The sequence below is a fragment of the Varroa destructor genome, unplaced genomic scaffold, assembly GCF_002443255.2.
Source record: "Varroa destructor unplaced genomic scaffold, Vdes_3.0 BEIS01000002.1, whole genome shotgun sequence".
Classification (NCBI taxonomy): domain Eukaryota; kingdom Metazoa; phylum Arthropoda; class Arachnida; order Mesostigmata; family Varroidae; genus Varroa; species Varroa destructor.
The window spans coordinates 27,419,694-27,437,820 of NW_019211455.1; the positions used below are offsets into that span (position 1 = coordinate 27,419,694).

The following is an 18,127-nucleotide window of genomic DNA, read 5'->3' on the forward strand; positions in this document are numbered from 1 at the left end:
ATTATTCATAACAAATACAAACATACAAATAGTCCCACTTGCCATGTCAGCAGTCACCGGCTTAGTCCACCAATAGGTTATTAAAATCGTATATTAGTAACAAATGCCTCCAATGATCTTCATAAATAAACATGCTCGTCATTGAAATATATGCTGTTCAGCCTTAGCGACTCGTCAGTCGATGTCTTTGACTGCTCGATTTATTCCAAGAAATGGTCCAAGGGTCACTGAAGCGACACAGCAGACGACGACAACAACGGCCTTTCGAAATCCCGCCTAAACCACAGCTTAAAAACTAGCCGATCGGCTTATTCAAATATGGAGAATAACAAACTGGTATTAGGGCCAGGTATGCCGTGTATGGTGATGAAAGCGAACATTATGAAGACGCGGTCACACAGGAAGGATTAAACTTATCCATGAATCTGATTGATGAAATCTAATTTGCTTTTGGGTTTGTCGAATGAAAATGCATGATCAAAAATTTAATGAAAGGACAATGGCGCTAAGACACGGCTAATTTAAAGGTCCAAGATATTTGATGAACACGATGTAGATAATTAATATTCATAGAAGTCATTCAGTCTTCATGTCCTCTTTGTACTAATTTGTTTAGATCTATTATTTTATAGCAGCACGAGATTACTCTAAACACACGTTCCCAATATGTATCCCTTTATGCCTTAGTCCAAAAATGCAGAACATTAAACTGGCCAGGCCTAGGTGAGGGCGGCATTGTTCGTCTAATCAGTGAACCAGTTCCAACGAAACAATGTTACTGTTAGTTTAGATTTAGGTCACGATGGATAAGCTACCATTCAGTCTATGGGGAGGGGGGCAATGCTAGCCCTAGTTTACCGATTATATCTTAAACTGGATTTAAATGTAAAGCAATGTAATTAATACTGGAGATGTTCGTCAAAAAGGATCAAAACCTCATCACCCGGCTCTAAGCCGTTGACCCGGCCGTTGACTTAGTTACTAAAATTAACTAATGTTTTTTGTATCTCATTTTCAGAGTTTAAGATGGGACAACAATTCCTGGTGCCTTTGACCCTTAGCTTAACTTCTACGCCAAACTGCTAAGCTGTCTCACGGTCGACTTACTGATGTAAGCAGGCTGGTTCCTTTTCTTCTTCGTGCATGATATCTATAACAATTTCATCCAACCTTTAGCAATGAAATTGATCTTGTACACTGCATTATATTTTTACTCCTTGACTGTGCATATAAAGTATACCGATGTATCAAAAGGTTATTTTCCACCGCGATTATTCGTTAAATATTATATCGATTCTGCATTTAGGCAAGGGAGTTTATCATGCGACTGAACGCTGACCGACATGTTTGGGGGCTCTGCTAAACGAGCTTGGCCTGAAAGAGTGCTACATTGTTCAGGTTCAATGCACTTCGTGATTGTGAAATGTAATTATATCAGGCCACGAACGAATAACAGTTCTTACCAATAATATTATATATCTGAAAATGAATCCTAATCCTAACCTTGTTAAGGGTCACCACTGAAGGTAGACTTGGATAGCCAAAAGAAGTATTGTTATTAACACAATTTGTCTATTAACAACTCAGCGTCAATTAAGTAAATTTTAAGGTTTTACGATGCAATACCAATACGTCAATCAAGCCTAACCTATAGGATGTTTCTAGTTTCTTTGTAACGGTAGATAAGCGCATAATTGACCAAACAAAACATATTTGCTCTGAGTGTCTGCACTTGAATTTTTTCTATAACGAGCATAAATGGATATTATTGTTAAGTTTGACAGTGAGGTGCTCATCATGCCCCAGGGTGAGCAACGGCAGAACTAACCTAGGAAACGACCTAAGTATCAATATGATCCTAAAATTTCTATTCAGCAGGTAACCAAAGTATTTGTATATTATTAAACATTATGAGAAGAAGTGTTCTATTCATTTGCGGCTAACAAATACCAATAAAATGAATTTGCTCGCTTACACATTATTTACAAGTTTTTTATTTTAATTTTTTAAAAGTCTCACGATTCCATTTATGACTAGTAATTAATCCATTTAACTTCTGGCAAGTTGAATTTGGCAGCAGTGGGTTACCGAATCTTCTTCGGGGCATAAATGTGCTTAAAGTTTGTGTAATCTACCAGGTAGGTTGTCGACGACGTACACCGCCGACGATGGCCACGAGGAAATTGTTTGGCCAAATCAGATTTTTGATACATGAAATTATGACGAAGTCGTGTCATGCGGTAGCCAGACTGCAGGTTTTTTACGTTAGCAACGATATCCCTTCGAGATGAGATCAATGCCGTTGATGTGCTCTTAATTAAGTCTCTTAATCTGGTTAAATTCTTATTGTGGACTTAGGAAAACAGTGTATGGACGAAAAAAACTGCGGACTAGCTAAAATAATTGCTAGAGTAAGGATAATAAAATTCGTGTGGCAAATGTCTAGTGGTTCACATATGGGCTTTTAAAGTTGTCAAGTTCTTTATTCATACTGATTATCTCGAAAACGGCAAGTTAACAGGAACTTGGGTATAAGAGTTTCGTATGTTTTCGGAGCCATCCACTAGGACGAAAACGAATATCGATCTTAATTTTTATTAATTATTATTTATTTAATTATTATTATATCTTAACGATTTAAATGATACGACTCTATATACAAAAGTATATGTTGCCAAACTAATCGGGATTATTTGTAAGTGTGGTATCTCCTATGCTTTTATAGGGCTTTCATTGAAACTTATGGCAGTATGGCGAACATGAAAGCTGTTGACTAGTGCTTTCTAAGTTTCGATACATGCGTTATTATTGTCTCCCTTCAATATGCCCATAAACCTAGCCCTGGCTAAAAGCTCAGCTTTGGCCTTGAAAACCCATGCGATTTTAGTACTTGCTGATAACTCTTATAAGAATACAATGCCATCAAGGTAAATACATTTATGCAAAGTCTATCAGTTTGGAGACGCTAGAATTCAAGCCAACTTTTCAGTGGACGTTGTTGTAATGTAACGACCTTGTTTTATATATCCCGTCTTCCCACTTTAACTATTCGTACTACCTGAAAGAAGATATTCATTCAATTAAAGGATACTAACCACATACTGAAATAATTTACATTTCATTAACCCTATTGTAAATCAATCAAATTAACATCGCCCATCTAACGGAATTAGTGCCGCGGAATTTCAAAAAGAAAAGTTCCAACAAATTGACTGTGACGGTATAGATGCACAATCCAACTATAGTTTAAATGAAATCTGTTTATAGTAGAACAGGCTGATGAAGTAACTGACAAAATGTAACGGCTTTGGTAACGCACAACAACTGCAAGGGAGTAATTGTTGGTGTGTACTATAGTTTGGCTGGCCATAACAAATTATCTAAATCAATGGCAAAACAGACGCGAGACTGTCCAGTTTTACCAGAGTAAAAAGGCAGTTCTCAAGAACTAAACTCTAAAGCCCATCAGCTAATTAGAGAAGAGGCTAAGTTGACATTTTCTGCTAATTATTCACGTCTTTTGTCTGGCACTTTTCCATTTATTTATATTTCAATTTTAACTTTATTACCTCCGAAAGCTGAACGTACCAGCTTCGAGCTGTGACATGAGACCACTATTATTATTATTAATGTAAGAGGACCTATTTCTAGGCGCATAAGATGTTCATCTCTAAACCCAAAAAGTCATCACATGCCTATAAAGTTCAAGGGGCGATAAAACGTACCTAGCCGTCCCAATTGACCTCAGTCAAAGGCCACCTCGTACGCACTTCATATCCAAGAAAACCATTTAAGATATCTGTTGCAGCGGCAATGGTTAATGAAAACCATGGGCAGACTTCTGAGTAATTCGTCTAATTTTCAGTCTAAATATTGATAAGCAAAGCGGCCAGCTAAAATTTCTTGGGCAGAGGTGTGCGTAAAATCTAGAAGTAGCATAGGCTTTTATAATGATTTAGGTGGCCACTGGTGCCTTAATGGCTATTGGTGTCATTCTCTGTAAACAGCTATAAACAGTACGCTAGTCTCAACGATGCCGATGGAGGGTAGTCCCCACGTACGAGAAAGAGCCTGATAAATATTATATCGTCAAAATGGTGGAAGGTAAGATAGTAATGAAGGTAATGGCCAAGAGGAATACGACACAATAACTCACCTCTATGCAGCCCTGCAGTCTAATAGCGAGATACTCGTTTATCCGCTTAATTTTTGAAATCGTCATTGCCGAACTGTATTTGTGTCAGTAAATACATGTGAATTAATTTGCCATCAAAGTACACGTGTGTATATCATACTAAATAAGCTAAGTCAACAATTGAACACTATAAGAAGCGTACGTAAGGACGCTTTGTTGGTGGTTTTAGCGGGCATCAAATACCATCATCATTTCTTAACACCTTTGTCAGGGTGTCATATACAAGTAATACATAGGATCATAGTCCTACGTCATAGTCATAACGTTTGTGATCGTGCCAACTCACCGAAAATAGAGGCTGCCGGATTCGACAATGGACATTCGTAGATGACACATCACGATAACTGGATACAATGTACAAATAGCACGTATACCATGTATGAATATCATTGATATGATTCAATTTTGTGAATAGAAGAAGGTAAGCTGTTATACACTAAAGACTGTATACTGCCACAAGTCGGTCAGAGAGCGTTCGTTTTTTGTGTGCTGGATATTGACGAAGGACAATAGCTGCATGTTGCTTTTTTCCCCATTTCCCCCCAGACCGAGTCAGGTCCCGATGTGTCGATAATGTCAGCATTTTTGCTTGGTCTTCGACAAACACTGGCGTGCATGGATAGGAAACTAAGCCCATCGTTGGTCGGAGGGACACCTTACACAGTCGCATTCGAATTGTAGGTGTCAAAACGCTGATGTTTACATGACGGACACGTTACAGAGGGCTAATCAAAATGTTGTACTATGGTAGTGCCCTGTTTGGCTAGTTTTCGCCCAGTAACAATGTCGGTTAAAGCCTCAAATAGCAGTATCTATTTGAATTATAACAGAATTAAAAGCAACCACTCGTAAAAACCACGTTCAGCTGCGTTATGCGTAGCATTAACGCTACAGAATGTTTTAGGTGAGCCTTCATGCAGTTGGAGAAACTTGGTAAGTTACCTTTCTATTTGCCAACCCATTTCCGTTAGTGCAAGTTTTCGGCGAGTGGATAGTACAGGAAGGTGCATTATAAAATTCACTTGTGTACAGCTATTTATATTCTGTGATCATACTATAGCTAAATCTACGTAACATTTGAAAAAAATTGCGTCGTTTCAATTGAAAACTTCAAACGGATGTTACATTTTTTTAAAATTTAATTTGCCACAACTCCACTTTTCTTCCAGATGTTTTTGTGTTTACCCAAATACAAGAATCGCGTTAGATGAAGGATTTTATTTAGATAGCCGAAAAGACGAAGCACGAGCTTCGCTCAGGTCTCACGTATATAGTCAGTAAAGAATGATTTCGGTTCCTAGGCTGCTTGCCTTTCGATTCTTATCAAAGATACGCAAATTTTTATGGCGAAACCACCAGTTGTCAGAGGACGACGTTGCTAAGTTAGTCGAAGAGAGCCGGCTACATGAACATGTTATTCAAAAATGGCATGAAGAATTCCTTGAGCTTTTTCCGCGAGGAGTTGCCTCTAGGGAGGAATTCTGTAATACTGTGACGAAGGTGAGATCTTACACGTACGAAAAGCCCAGTGTGTTCCATGGCACGAAAAAATGGGCACCGCATCCAGCTACATAGGTAAAACGCATCGTTGTATCGGGTACCTTATGCAGCAGAGCAATTATTCGGAAATAGCGTGTTGTTTTTTTGGTCACTTTTTTTCTCTTTTTCTTCAAGGATTTATGTGTGATGTTCGTACTGATAGTTGTTACAGTGTGACTTGAGTTCAGACCCAAGGCCGTTGCTAAACCGTATATTTACATATATTGTGCGAATGCCGGAAGTCATGCCGTCGCCTAGACCAACAAAAAGATCCCGAGGTCGTGAAGCGAAGCTCAGAGGAAGAGCCGTAACAGAAGACTCCGACACGGAGCTTTTCGATAGTGTATTTTTTACCAAAAATGTTTCGTCAAGAGATTCAGACAGCAACAAATACGTATCGTCCAGAACGGTCACGGGATCTTTATTGGCGGACGCGTGCCGTTGCGAGCGGGGAGGATCGCCGTTATCAAGGGCAACAACAACAACAACGATGCCAATCGATGCAAACACCGATGAATCAGAAGTGACCTTCCCGCAACTTGTTTGTTTTCTAGCTATGCCCCTTGTGGGATATACGGACAAAAAACTTGAGTGGGCGTTCGACGTTCTTGCTTATCACCATGCGTAGGTGTTGTCTAGTATTTATTGTATTTTTCTGGTTAGTTGTTGCTGATTTACTGCGTTGTGAAATCATCTCAAGCACGGTTTGTCGACTAGCGTATCTTTGCGTTCCGTGGAGAAAACCAAGAGCTGACTTGTAAACTAGTTGCTAGCAACAACTGCAGTCGCGGTTTAATTATAGACGACAGCTGCACTGCCTTATATTCCCATATAACTTTAACGATATCGAGCGCTCGAAAATATGGAAATGTCCAAGTTTCGTATTTAAATGCATCACATACGTTTGATTGAGTGTAACCTATTCGTTGTACGCCTGATTGTGCCTGAAAGTATTCCACGCCTGATTGTGCCTGAAAGTATTCCGCGCCTGTTACAGATTCATTCATTGGGAGGAGTTCAAGAAGACCTTAATTATGATTCGGAAAATGCGCGGCGCGGAGCTCAAGGATGCTGAAGATGGAATTCGTCAAGCGTTTGATAAAATGGCAGAAGGCCGGGGTGTGATAGATAAAGCCCGGTTTAGGTGAAGTTTTTGTTGCATGTTCGGCGGTGATATAAACCTTTCGGTAGTACGTTCCATCGGAAATTGGCTAAAGCAATTACTAGTAACGTGCAATTGCAATCATGTACCTTAATCGATCTCATATGACAATCTGGACATTCAACATGCCCGGCCGTCACAGTCTATAATTTCTGTCCAACTATTGCGTAATAATTATCTGTATTTATTAAAATGGCTTAATTTGTACACAGGCAATTCATGTATTCGAACCCGAAACTCATACGAGGAATCGCTAGAAACTACACCTGCATGATGGCTTCTCCGGGCCGGATTATAAACATATCGTAACTATTTAGACAACCGGAACGAGTTTTGCAATAGAAAGTAATGTTTCGTCTGACAATTTGTTTAAACGAAGTTGTTTTTGACAATAAATCTTACCTATTTCCCTTGGATCCCTCGGGAGCTGCTCTAGAATCTATACATTCGTATATTTTGAATTGATTATATACGATCTGGTAAACATTCGCTTTTAAAAATCCATGATATTTAGGAGAACGTCCAAGGTCATCAAGGATAATGTCTGTTCGTTACTGATGTTCATCTAGATCAGCTGCCCTACCTCAGCTGACTGCATCATTTAAACAGCCTTTGGGTCTCAGTCAGTCACAGTTAGATTCATTTGTACTTGCTTGCACCCCGTCCATGATATTCGTTTTAGCACTTATACCGCGATAAACTTGTATGCAGGACTGCAATATAATCATGCTGTATCATAAAAGAAATAATGGCGAAAAAAACTCTTGCGATGCCTAAGCATTAGCTTAAGTTAATTCAGGCGCAATGCGATACTGCCGCTAACAGTGCTATGCCCTTATAACGTAAGTCACTGTGGCAACAAAATACTCTATTTAGGATAGACCAAATAGATATGCGCGGAATGAGAACTTGTTTGCGGAACAGGCCTAGTAGTGCGAATAAGCTTTTCATGGCTATTTGTGTGCTTGTAAACTGAATCATCTTTTTTTAAGCCTACCTTTTGTGCGCATGCGCCTTCGGATTTTCGAGGATGATTGTATTATTTAGCACGTTAGCATAACTTTCATAATTTTGTTTACAAGCACCACCACCTGTTCGGTGAACCTTTCAAGGTAGTGCAAGGGCTATAGCTTCAACGAGTTTTATAGCTGATACGAAATTATCTATAGGTCTCCATTTGAATCTGATACGCTTGATAATGTCGCTTTGACATGTAAATATACCTAAAAACTCCATTTAGACAATCTGAAATTTGCAGTATTTCATCACTCATGTTGCTGGTGCTCCCTAATCCTAATAACAATAGACGATACGAGGGCTCAACAACGATTTGAACCAGTGAATCTTGGCCGTTATTTGAGGACTGTGACCTCGATCAATAGTTAATTCCGTTGTTGCATAGACAGGTAACACTACTGCCGAATAGGTTTGACTGGGACGCCCCAATTACGTCAGCCTGTTCCATATCCTATACGTGCCTTATTCCGTTAGTCGGCAGCACACTTCACCTAGGACTCGCGCCAACTGATTCAGTCGGCGGGATTAAGGACATCTAAAAAGCCTACATAGGGTTCGGCCGCTGCTTTGGGCGTGGCGTCGTTGAACCATACCCGTTAGTGATTGAAAGTTTGCACCGGCGTTGTCAATCATATTCAGCTTGAAAGCGATATTCTAAACGATATAATAGACTTTGGCTGATTCCTGCTTTTGCCATGATATTTGTGAGGCGGACTCTAACAACGTTAAGAAAAGCCGATCATGGGGTTGAGGCTCAGCGGCGACGGATCGATCGGATTAGGAGAAACTGAAGGGAGTGTTAGAGAAAGAAGGATAGGCTAAATCGAAGAAAGTCTTAAACGAGCACAGCTAAACAGACGCTAGTGATTCTGTATCCGCCGGTAATCGCGGACTTCGCCACTATTGCTTGTTTATACAGCCACGTTTGTACATCTTGTGAGTGCGTTTGTGACCCTTTAGATTCTAGTCTGGTTGTGAATATAGGCTGCGGTTACATGTAGTTTGTGTTGTAATAAAACGAGCAGGCTGATCACCGAAACATCCACACGATATGTCCGAGCTAGCTAGATCCCGATTTGAACATTGTGCTGGCAAATGAAATAATAGCTTGTAGGTGGTAGAGTTTCATTTTCGACCGCTGTCGAGATCATAGGCAAGCTGCCGATTCAACGTACTATTTGTTGAGTGTTCCAATAGTGTGGGTTGTCCGTGAGCGGTTCTAACTTTTGGAAATAATGGCCCTCGGTGAAAATCGAAATAGAACAAGTAATGTTTATATCAGCAAGAATGGAGTACGCATATATTCTCGAAATATCAACTCGACAGGAAGCTCAGGTGAGACGTCTGACAAAAGTTCTGATCTAAATCAGAAGCTTGGTTCACCTCCACTCCAAGATAGCAAGGTAAGCTGCATTGGTTTGGCGCACTACTACCCTTAAACGCTGCTGTATAAAGGGTGACAACTAGGTTGGTGTATAGTTGATCTCTATTTAATAAGCTGGTGTGTTCTTTTGATCAAGCCGGAAGTTTTTTTTTCTTTCATTCAATCTTGAGGCCTGTAGTCAACAGAAAATTTATAATAGACAACAAGGACAAAAAAACATCGAAATTACTAAGTAGTTTGTTTGTAAGTACTAAGTAGTTGTGGAAAACCGAGTGCGCAGTAACGATTTTACACTCCTTCTATGTTATCCACTTTTGCTATACGTATAATCTGACGATTTCCAGTTAAACTGCTCAATTAATTTCCTTTAATTTCTTCTGGCTTAATACGTATCCGTATAATAGCATTATATCAAAATTTTTACGTTTATACGATATGTTGGTACGGCGAAATTTCGATTGTATTTTAAATGAATTAAGTTTAGCTGAATGGGGAGTCAGCAACGCCACGAATCGTAGCTCTCAAACGACGCTTCATCAATATTCCTAGATGGGGTCGTCAACCGTTCTTGTTGCTAGCCTTCTGAGCACACGAGCAACAAATGATCTCGAAGATACTCACAGTAGATGAAATAAGAGGATGCAGCTTTAGAAAAATGCCCAACGTATACAACGTAATTAAACTGTAAATTCCTGGCTCAAAAAAAAAGACGTGCGCCGGTGCAAGCCTCACCAACGCGTTTATAGGATTTTATGCGTCGCCGGGCAACAACAACAAACAAACAGAGTATAAATAGGTAACAAGATACAGATAGATATAGACAGGTCGTTGGAAAGAGAAACTCGTGCAAAAATAATTTTCTTTCCCTCGTTTGCTGAATCCGATGGATGGATCGATCGAGCAAGGCATTTTCGGAATTTCTCCTATTATCTGTGCCATCCGGTGGCTACAGCGTACTAAAGTATCAACGCTGCTCGGCGTAGCGTTTATCAATATTTTTTAAAGCAAAAAATTATAACAAATCAAGATAAAGATACCACACCACACCACCAATCGCTCATCATTAAAGCCGTCAAAATCCGCACAATTTTCAAGCGGCAAACACATTACGGTAATGCTCGCATCAGCCAGATTGTTTGTACATACCATTTGTTATTTACTAACAAATCCTTACGAGAACACTCCTTGAGTTAACCACATTAAAACGTATTGAAAGTTCAGAAATAAAACATATATATCGTAATTGCTCTTGCTCTTAAGCAATGAGGCAGCAAACCACATGTCAAACGGTCTTCTTCTTGACAAATGGTCAGAGATATGCATAGATCAGAGGAAGACTGCCTAATATTTTTGGTTATCTGTTCCGACGATTTAGCAAAAGTTGTCAGGTAGATGGATTCTCTACGATCGTCCGAATTGGTTCCTTGCTAGTCATAGCTGAATTTTGACGAGCGACAAATAGGGGAACTGGGCACCAATGTGAGTTGTGCTCTATTATTAAATCAACAGTGACAAAGTTACCTTAACTAAAAGTGACTACCTACTACGTTTAACTGTACGTCAAAGTACGTTTTTGTCTTTTAGTTTAAATCAAGTGTTGCGTCTCCCGTTTGCTAAATAGCAGCACACTTGCTTCATAGAACGAAATGGTACGCTCGATTCTGAATGAGTAAGCCTAGAATCGATGTTATCGTATCAACTCATTGGTGCTGTTGGCGAACAGCGAGTGGCCTCAGGCGAACGGGTCAACTTAAATCCTTCTTGAAAAAGGGCCCCGCAATACGCAGTTATTATCATGTACCTGTCTCGAATAGCAGAGGATTAATTGCCTATTTACATTCAAGAATAAGATTATCGAATGCCGTTTTATCTAATTGACAATTTCGAACACACCCGGCGCGTCTGTCGCTGGTGTTTTTGTTTTTTTCGAAGATTTTCTTTTCTCACGTCGTGCATCCCTCACCCGTATGTATCTTCCATGCCACTCACTGCTTTGCCGTAGGACGGCGACAGACAACTGGCTCGGCGTCAGCAGGTTTCGAGCTAGACATGCTAATAGAACACCTTCATTCAGGTGAATTTACGCAGAGTTTATAAGCATACTGCCCTCTGTGATATTTTAGATTAACGGACGGTTGTTTTTGAGATAGTACAAACTCCGTTTGTACTGTCTCAAAAACCGATGACAACGGTCGATTTTAAGCCGCCTAATTAGATTTATCTTGAGTTCTAGAAAGATCGGAAATGGGCCAATGCTAATAAGAGAGATATTTTAACAATGTGGGTCAATTGAGGTTACTTATGAAAAACAGATAGAGACGTTAGCAAAATTTAGGTCATAGATTTTTTAATACTAACGCAATGATTTTCATTGTTATTTTAGCATTGCTTTAACAAGCTTTTCCCAGATCAGCTCAAGTGAACCGTTTTAAAATGAATTTAAAGGATATTAACGAGACTTTACATATACACGCATTATATAAACAGATGAAAAGTCATCGACTATTTTCGTTCTGAGAATTTTAACCCAGGGTTTTCCATCATGAACCCCCCTACCTTGTATGTGTTCAACAGATAAAATTCCTCCGATTCGTATCCTCAATATTGGTATAGCCAAGTTTAAAATGGTCTAGACTGATCTAATTCATCTAGCTTTACTCATCACTTAGATATCTGACAACTCTACAACTTGCTGTTTCGATCATAATAAGAACTGACCGTATAAAAACACTGATAAGCAGCTGACGCACCGTTAAACGATGATACATGTTCATGAGAAATGCCCAGCAACTCACTGAATACGTGATAGTGACGCTGGGCTGTATTACAACAAGTGGCCCCATTGAATAAAAACGGGGCGGGCGAAAGAGAAAGCGGGAATCAAAGAAATCGCATAGCGTTAACACTTCGATTACTTTGGGACAGATACGAGAATATAATTTTCTCGTATCTGTTCCAATGTACGTGTGTGGGTATATATATATATTGACTAGCTAGAACGATGCAGAGATGCTCCTGAATATTGTCTTTCTATCGACTTTATTCGATCTGTTGCGCCTCGGCTTCACTTTGTCGGGCGACATCAATGGCGAGGGGCAAAGTGTAGTGGGATGGGGCCGTCGTATACTGTAAGCAAATTGACAAAAAAAACCCCAAACAAGGAGTAAGACTTTGCCCAACTAGATATGTACGACGCTATCGAAAATGCCTGCGTTACGACACAGCGTGTTAATTACACCGTTGTTAGTTCAACTATTAGACTGGGCTGATACTGCCGCTTCGACCAATAATGTTTAACCCTGCTACATGGATTCATATACAATATTGGGGCATATTGGCGACTGTGGCGAAAATCGCGTGGCCAGAGGGCCCCATAATAGCAGTCGTTGTTCGACTAAAAATTTGCTATGAAGACTAAAACGCACCTCAAAGTGACTGAGGCTGCTGTTATTTTTGTGGTGAAGTATTGCCAACGCTGTTGTCGGACAAAGATGATGATGACTCCATCGTTAATGTAGATTCTAATTTGTAGCCGATGTGAGAACGCGTCTGCTTCGACGATGAGGTGCTGACAACAACAGAAATTTAACAGAAGCTTCAGACGCAACAGTAGCAGCAACAGAGTAGATCGAATGAAACCAACCTACACCCCTCCAGGTTACTCCTATTTGTTAATATTCGATGTATGCGCAGTTGAATTCTGTTCTAAAGCAGAAATACAAATAGTCCTAACCATAATTTGAAGGCTACCGTCTGTACAGTAAATAGTTGAATGCAGACGCTGCTGCTAAATGTCCTGCAAAGAAGAACATCAATGACATGCGTACACACGGTGTGAACGACACGGACGGCACATTTACGAAAAATAGTATATACATTAAGCCAACGCTGCATCTCAAGAATTGTTTGATGTCTGCCCTTGAGGCATGTTAGCTCCACGCGCGCTTCGTAACGTGCCATTGATCTAATGATGCTAATAGTGATGATAGTATTCGATGACACGGTTGTTTCTTCGGCTTTCAATTCACTCTTTACAGCCACGATCGGAGATATTGTCATTAGTTTCTAATGATTCTGCCATAGTTCACGATAGAACCTTTTTGAGAACATTGTAGCGTTGGCCCGTATCGACCTCAACGAACAAAAGCTATTCTCATAATAATAAATAACGAGCAAGATGTCGAAATCGGTTTGTCCGGCGTTCATCTATATATCTCTTTCTATTTGAAGACACAGCCATCGTTGTCACCACTGGGTGTATTCCCGTTTTCATCAAGTCTGCTTTTTCGTAGTCCAATCAAGTGAACAGGGCAGCTCAACCAGAGTTTCCAGCCTTATCCAGATAAAAACACTGCGTTGCTATTGCACAACTGCTAGAACGAATGCAGATTTTTTCGTTCAGACTTCACTTGCACCTAACTGCCGTTTCGTTTTCAAATCGATCTATACTATCTCTATATGTATCCCCACTCCTTCCTTTTTTGTGCTGTAGACGTCAAGTCTGTTTGCTTGACGAACTGCACGTCCAGACGCTTAGTCACGCGATTTACTAGAGTATCAGCCACGAGCGATGTCACGAGCTGCAGAAAAAGCAACACCAGCAGCGGAGGCGGCAAGCGCAATCATTGACCTCGGCTCAGATCAGACAGCCAGCCTGCCGATCTATCTACTGCTCACCAGTGTTGATATGTGCGTTTCTTTCATCTCCTTTCAGCCCGACTACCCCTCCCCCCCACCTCTCTTTCTCTCTCTCAGTATCGTCCGGCGCGCTCTAAATCTGCATAGTTCCTGAATTTAGATATAACAAGAGCCGGATTTCACTCGTTTACGAGAGAATTGCCCCTCAACCCCGTTCCCCCTGATGAGATACGCCTCTGCGCCACCTCTCTCTCTCTCTCTCTCTCAATATCGTCCGGTGCGCTCTAAATCTGCATAGTTCCTGAATTTAGATATAGCAAGAGCCGGATTTCACTCGTTTACAAGAGAATTGCCCCTCAACCCCGTTCCCCCTGATGAGATACGCCTCTCCGTGCATAACATCTAAAGGCTAGTGCATAGCAAACGGATAAAAATCGCAGGAAGTCACCGATTACGACAGTTGATCAGAGATCACAACAATAAAGAAGGGTTAAAAGTATGTGAAAATAGTTACTTTTTGCAGTAATGGCCGTATGAACGCTCCGCATCCGCTGTCGAGTCTGGCAGATGGAGACCGAGTTATTTGTTTGTAGGTAGAGTTTAGGGGTGCGCCGGATTTAAAGTTATAGTATTCGCTATTATCTATTAATAAAATATGACTTGCACCATATGATCGAAGCAACACCAGAAAAAGAGTTCGGTATCAGACTAATTAAAATCGAGCTGAACTGCATACAAAAATAAATAATATTCTGTGCTTTACGGGGACTGTTGGTATAACGCGTTGTATGTGCATGTGGATCGGCGGTTGATATTTTTGATCAGGCGATATTGGATGTGCGAGTTCGTTCGGTTGTCCTGAAAAATGGCGGTATATGTCCGTCTGAACTAGGCCGAACCCTCCCATCACTGCCAATACCAAGTTACGAAATTTCGTGAGGAGCAGTATCTTCACCTAGTGTGCTGTGGTCTTTCATCCCGTTGAAAAGATCTTTCCAATTTTGACATAGGCCTGGTGCATTCATGCTGACCATGCTGTAGAGGTACTTCTACTCGTTCAGTTCGGAGCCTGATTTACGAGCGGCCTGTCAGGTCGAAGCTTTTAGGTACGTTGTTTGAAGTATCACGTAGGTACTGACCCCAATAAGATTTCTTTAGTGACACTGCATTTCACGGCAAGTAACATTAGCTGGCTTCGTTAATCAACTGGGTCGTCCTTGACTAGAATAAGCGCCTCCGCTCTGCCCGGCCTATCGCGCACCCGTGCGGGCGTCTGCGGAGCCTGTTTTCCTTATTGCACTACGCAGGCGAGTATTATAAGCTTCGTAAAAAGTAGCAGCAGCTTCAGTGACCTGTCTGAGAGAGAAAACGATCGTTCCGACCGACTCTCCCATATCTTGTAGCGTAGTACATCGATGGTCCGGGAGAAAGATACTGCGAGAGCATTAGCTTTTACAGTCATTGTTTTAGTCACTTCCTTGTCGCCCGTATTTGGCTGTTTTTCATGAGCAAATTTGCGCGCTGTTCCACCGGCCGAGCAGTATAGGGCATTATCGTCCGGCTACCTTACCGTATCGCCAGTACTTTATTTGAGCTATTTCCACACATCCCCATTGATCAAGCTTACTTATTGCGATTTATTTGACATCAAACAGTCCTTGGTAATTTGGACCGAAGTATATAAATAAACGACATTTGGTTTTAACGCATCTTAGCATGTAAACCTGCTAAAAGAATACTAAATTTAAAAAAAAAAAGTGATTTTTATGTCTGATAACTGCGAAACAATTATTCTGTGGACCTAAATTACTCCTTAGTAGATGACGCTGTCTAGCCGGATATATTTGTTCAGCATTGGCTACTGAAGCCGTTGCGGTTCGCACCACATAGCAACAAGCCTGCGCGCTTCCCTTCCTTTTTTGTAGCTGTCTCAAGCTATATAATCCGTGAAATTAACCTTGTTGTGAAATATAGAAAGATCTGTCCATAAATACTGCATCTTGTTTTGGGCCTGAGAGGTGTCGCTACCCCATGTAGACACACTGGCCCACTGAGCGCATTTTCTCATAGTTCAAGAGGTACCTGTTCCTCCCGTAATGCAAACGACATCGCCGGAGCCCAAAGGCCCAAATAATTTAAAGCACTTATAAACTGTACTATTTCGACTGCTGGCATCTTTCTACCGGTACATATTTCTCATTGCCAATCTCGTTCTTGAAGGTTTTCAGGACCGCCATGCGGGCCAAACATCGGTATCATCATCGCGGGCCAATCCTAGCAGTTCTGTAGCAAACGCTTCTAACAGCCTGCCATAACTGGAGACTGAACTCGCTGACGCTTAGACCCTACGAGACGCGCAGCATCGAGTCGCTGTATAACACATTTAGACACACGCACACACAGATATACAGATGCGTCGAAGAAAGTTTCGTTGCCATTGCCAGCCGACTGCTGCCATCGCTTCAGCTACAGTTAAACCCACCACCGTCATCGCCGCCATTAGCGGGCCGCGGCTCGTCCGTAAGGAGCGCCACGATTCCGCTTCCATTCCGTTCCCTCTTGCCTCGTCTGAGCAGCCCTCGTCGTTGCCGCTGCCGCCATCATTGCCGCCGGCGGCTTCAGAACGTCTTGCAGCTTGCTGTTGTTACAGCCGCGGCCGCGTCGACGTCTGTATCTTGCCACAGTTTATCCTTTCCCTCATGGGTCATGCGGACGCCGGGTCAGAACCGAAAGTCGAAGTCTAAGCGTCGACAGCAGCACCAGCGATAATACCGCGACGTCTTCGACGTGTACCGTCTGTTGTTCTTGATTTGGTTTACGTTGTTCGTTTTTTACGTTCGGTAGTTGCCGGTTGGCTTGTTGCTTCGTTGGTCCGTTTGCTGTTCCCCCTGTTACAGCTGTAGTAGTTCTCGCCGTGCGTCTCCTGGCGGTGGGGTTTGTCATTACTATAACGGACCTGTGATTGTTAATCTTATTATTATTATTATTATTTACGGCCGTGATCGCTTGCAACAGTGCAACAATGGCTAGTCGTTAATTGATTAGTTATCGGTAATCAGTAGCGTGCGGAGATTTGATAGTGTCGATGCTAATGGTTGTAAATGTTCGATTGGCCAAACTAGCCACGACCCCCCGCTGCTGTGGTTACCAAAAATGACCGAAGAAGTTTAACTGCGAGCAACACCGAGTTCGCGTTGAAGCTAAGTGGGGGTCGATTTCTAGAGAGAGCTGCCCAGCTGTGCATTCTATCTCGCGTACGCTTCATGAATACGATCTTCGATAAACATGCAGGAAGAAAGCTTTTAAAGAGATCATACGGAAGCTGTACGGAAGATCCTTGTTGGATGGTTCGTGATAATTCGATATGCAAATAGTCTCTAGAAGTTGTGTCCGTATGTGATGAAGGTGTAACACCATCTAGCTTGTAACAGCTTTGTAGTGGTGCCATAACAATCGGAAAGCGCCTATGACCTCCTGCCATTATATGACGATGTAGCGCTCGAAAAGCCAAACCTGACATCGGTGGATCGCCCCTTCCGATGGTGAGACGTGTGCTTGGTTTTTTGTTTCTTACGGCTATTGGAATTCGTGTGCTCGTTGGAATGAGTGCCTGGAGAGATCTTCACGACCCACGTGAACAATCAGAGCCCCGTTATTTACGGTCCGGCGGCGCTTGGCAGCAGAGAAAGCAGTCAAAAGATGACATGCGGGATTATAGGGCCGTCGATAGGGAGTACAGCGCTCATCCAGCATCTCGCCTCTACAGGGGTTACCTCAATCCAGACTACACCGTACACTCGCTAGGAAAGGACCCTCCAGCTATTAAGGTAAAATAGTTTTTTTTCCAGTACTAGTAGCAGCGGTAGTCAATCGTCACACCCTTCGCTTTCTATAGGTCTTACAACGTGCGAATTTACAATGGGTGATGGCTGTTTGATGTAAACACTTTTACGGGGCATATGGAGAAAAATGCCACCTCAACCCAAGGACTCGCATCTGCAACCGAATGCATAGCTAGTGCGCAATTAATAATTCTGTCCTACGTACCGCGTTCCCTTCACCGAAAAGGACAGCGTAGTAGTAGTGTTGTCAAAAATGTTGGCATGAAGAAAATTCAATTGTCTACATTACGGGACAAATGTTACAGTTCTACTAATCTGTACGCACATTACGGGATTTAGAGCTTTCCTAT

General features: G+C 41.6%; 2 protein-coding genes and 1 long non-coding RNA gene across 11 annotated transcripts in view; 2 read left to right on the forward strand and 1 right to left on the reverse strand.

Annotated features, from left to right (window-relative positions):
- LOC147757615 (uncharacterized) overlaps positions 1-18,127 on the reverse strand; it is a 60,084-nt gene that overhangs the window by 1,754 nt on the left and 40,203 nt on the right. The gene's annotated exons all lie outside the window — the stretch shown is intronic.
- On the forward strand, positions 4,023-7,338 carry LOC111244609 (uncharacterized). Of its 7 annotated transcripts, XM_086979989.1 has the most exons (5): positions 4,023-4,616; positions 4,742-5,128; positions 5,977-6,358; positions 6,732-6,878; positions 7,109-7,338. In XM_086979989.1, exons 2-5 carry the CDS (start codon positions 5,110-5,112, stop codon positions 7,203-7,205), a joined length of 645 nt encoding a protein of 214 aa, XP_086836115.1. In that variant the 5' UTR covers positions 4,023-4,616; positions 4,742-5,109; the 3' UTR covers positions 7,206-7,338. The 7 variants fall into 7 exon arrangements, with proteins under 7 accessions (XP_086836115.1, XP_086836116.1, XP_086836117.1 ...); XM_086979990.1 differs by lacking the exon at positions 4,023-4,616 and having other exon boundaries at positions 4,623-5,128; positions 5,870-6,358; XM_086979991.1 differs by lacking the exon at positions 4,023-4,616 and having other exon boundaries at positions 4,623-5,128; positions 5,898-6,358.
- Positions 8,342-18,127, forward strand: part of snu (ABC-type transporter snustorr) — a 70,980-nt gene continuing 61,194 nt past the window's right edge. Inside the window, exons 1-2 of one of the 3 annotated variants that reach the window (XM_022790637.2) lie at positions 9,184-9,316; positions 16,156-17,762. In XM_022790637.2, coding sequence (XP_022646372.1) covers positions 17,475-17,762 — 288 coding nt within the window. In that variant the 5' untranslated portion in view covers positions 9,184-9,316; positions 16,156-17,474. Of the gene's footprint in view, positions 9,317-16,155; positions 17,763-18,127 lie in introns of all 3 variants that reach the window. The other 2 variants (XM_022790638.2, XM_086979976.1) reach the window with 2 other exon arrangements.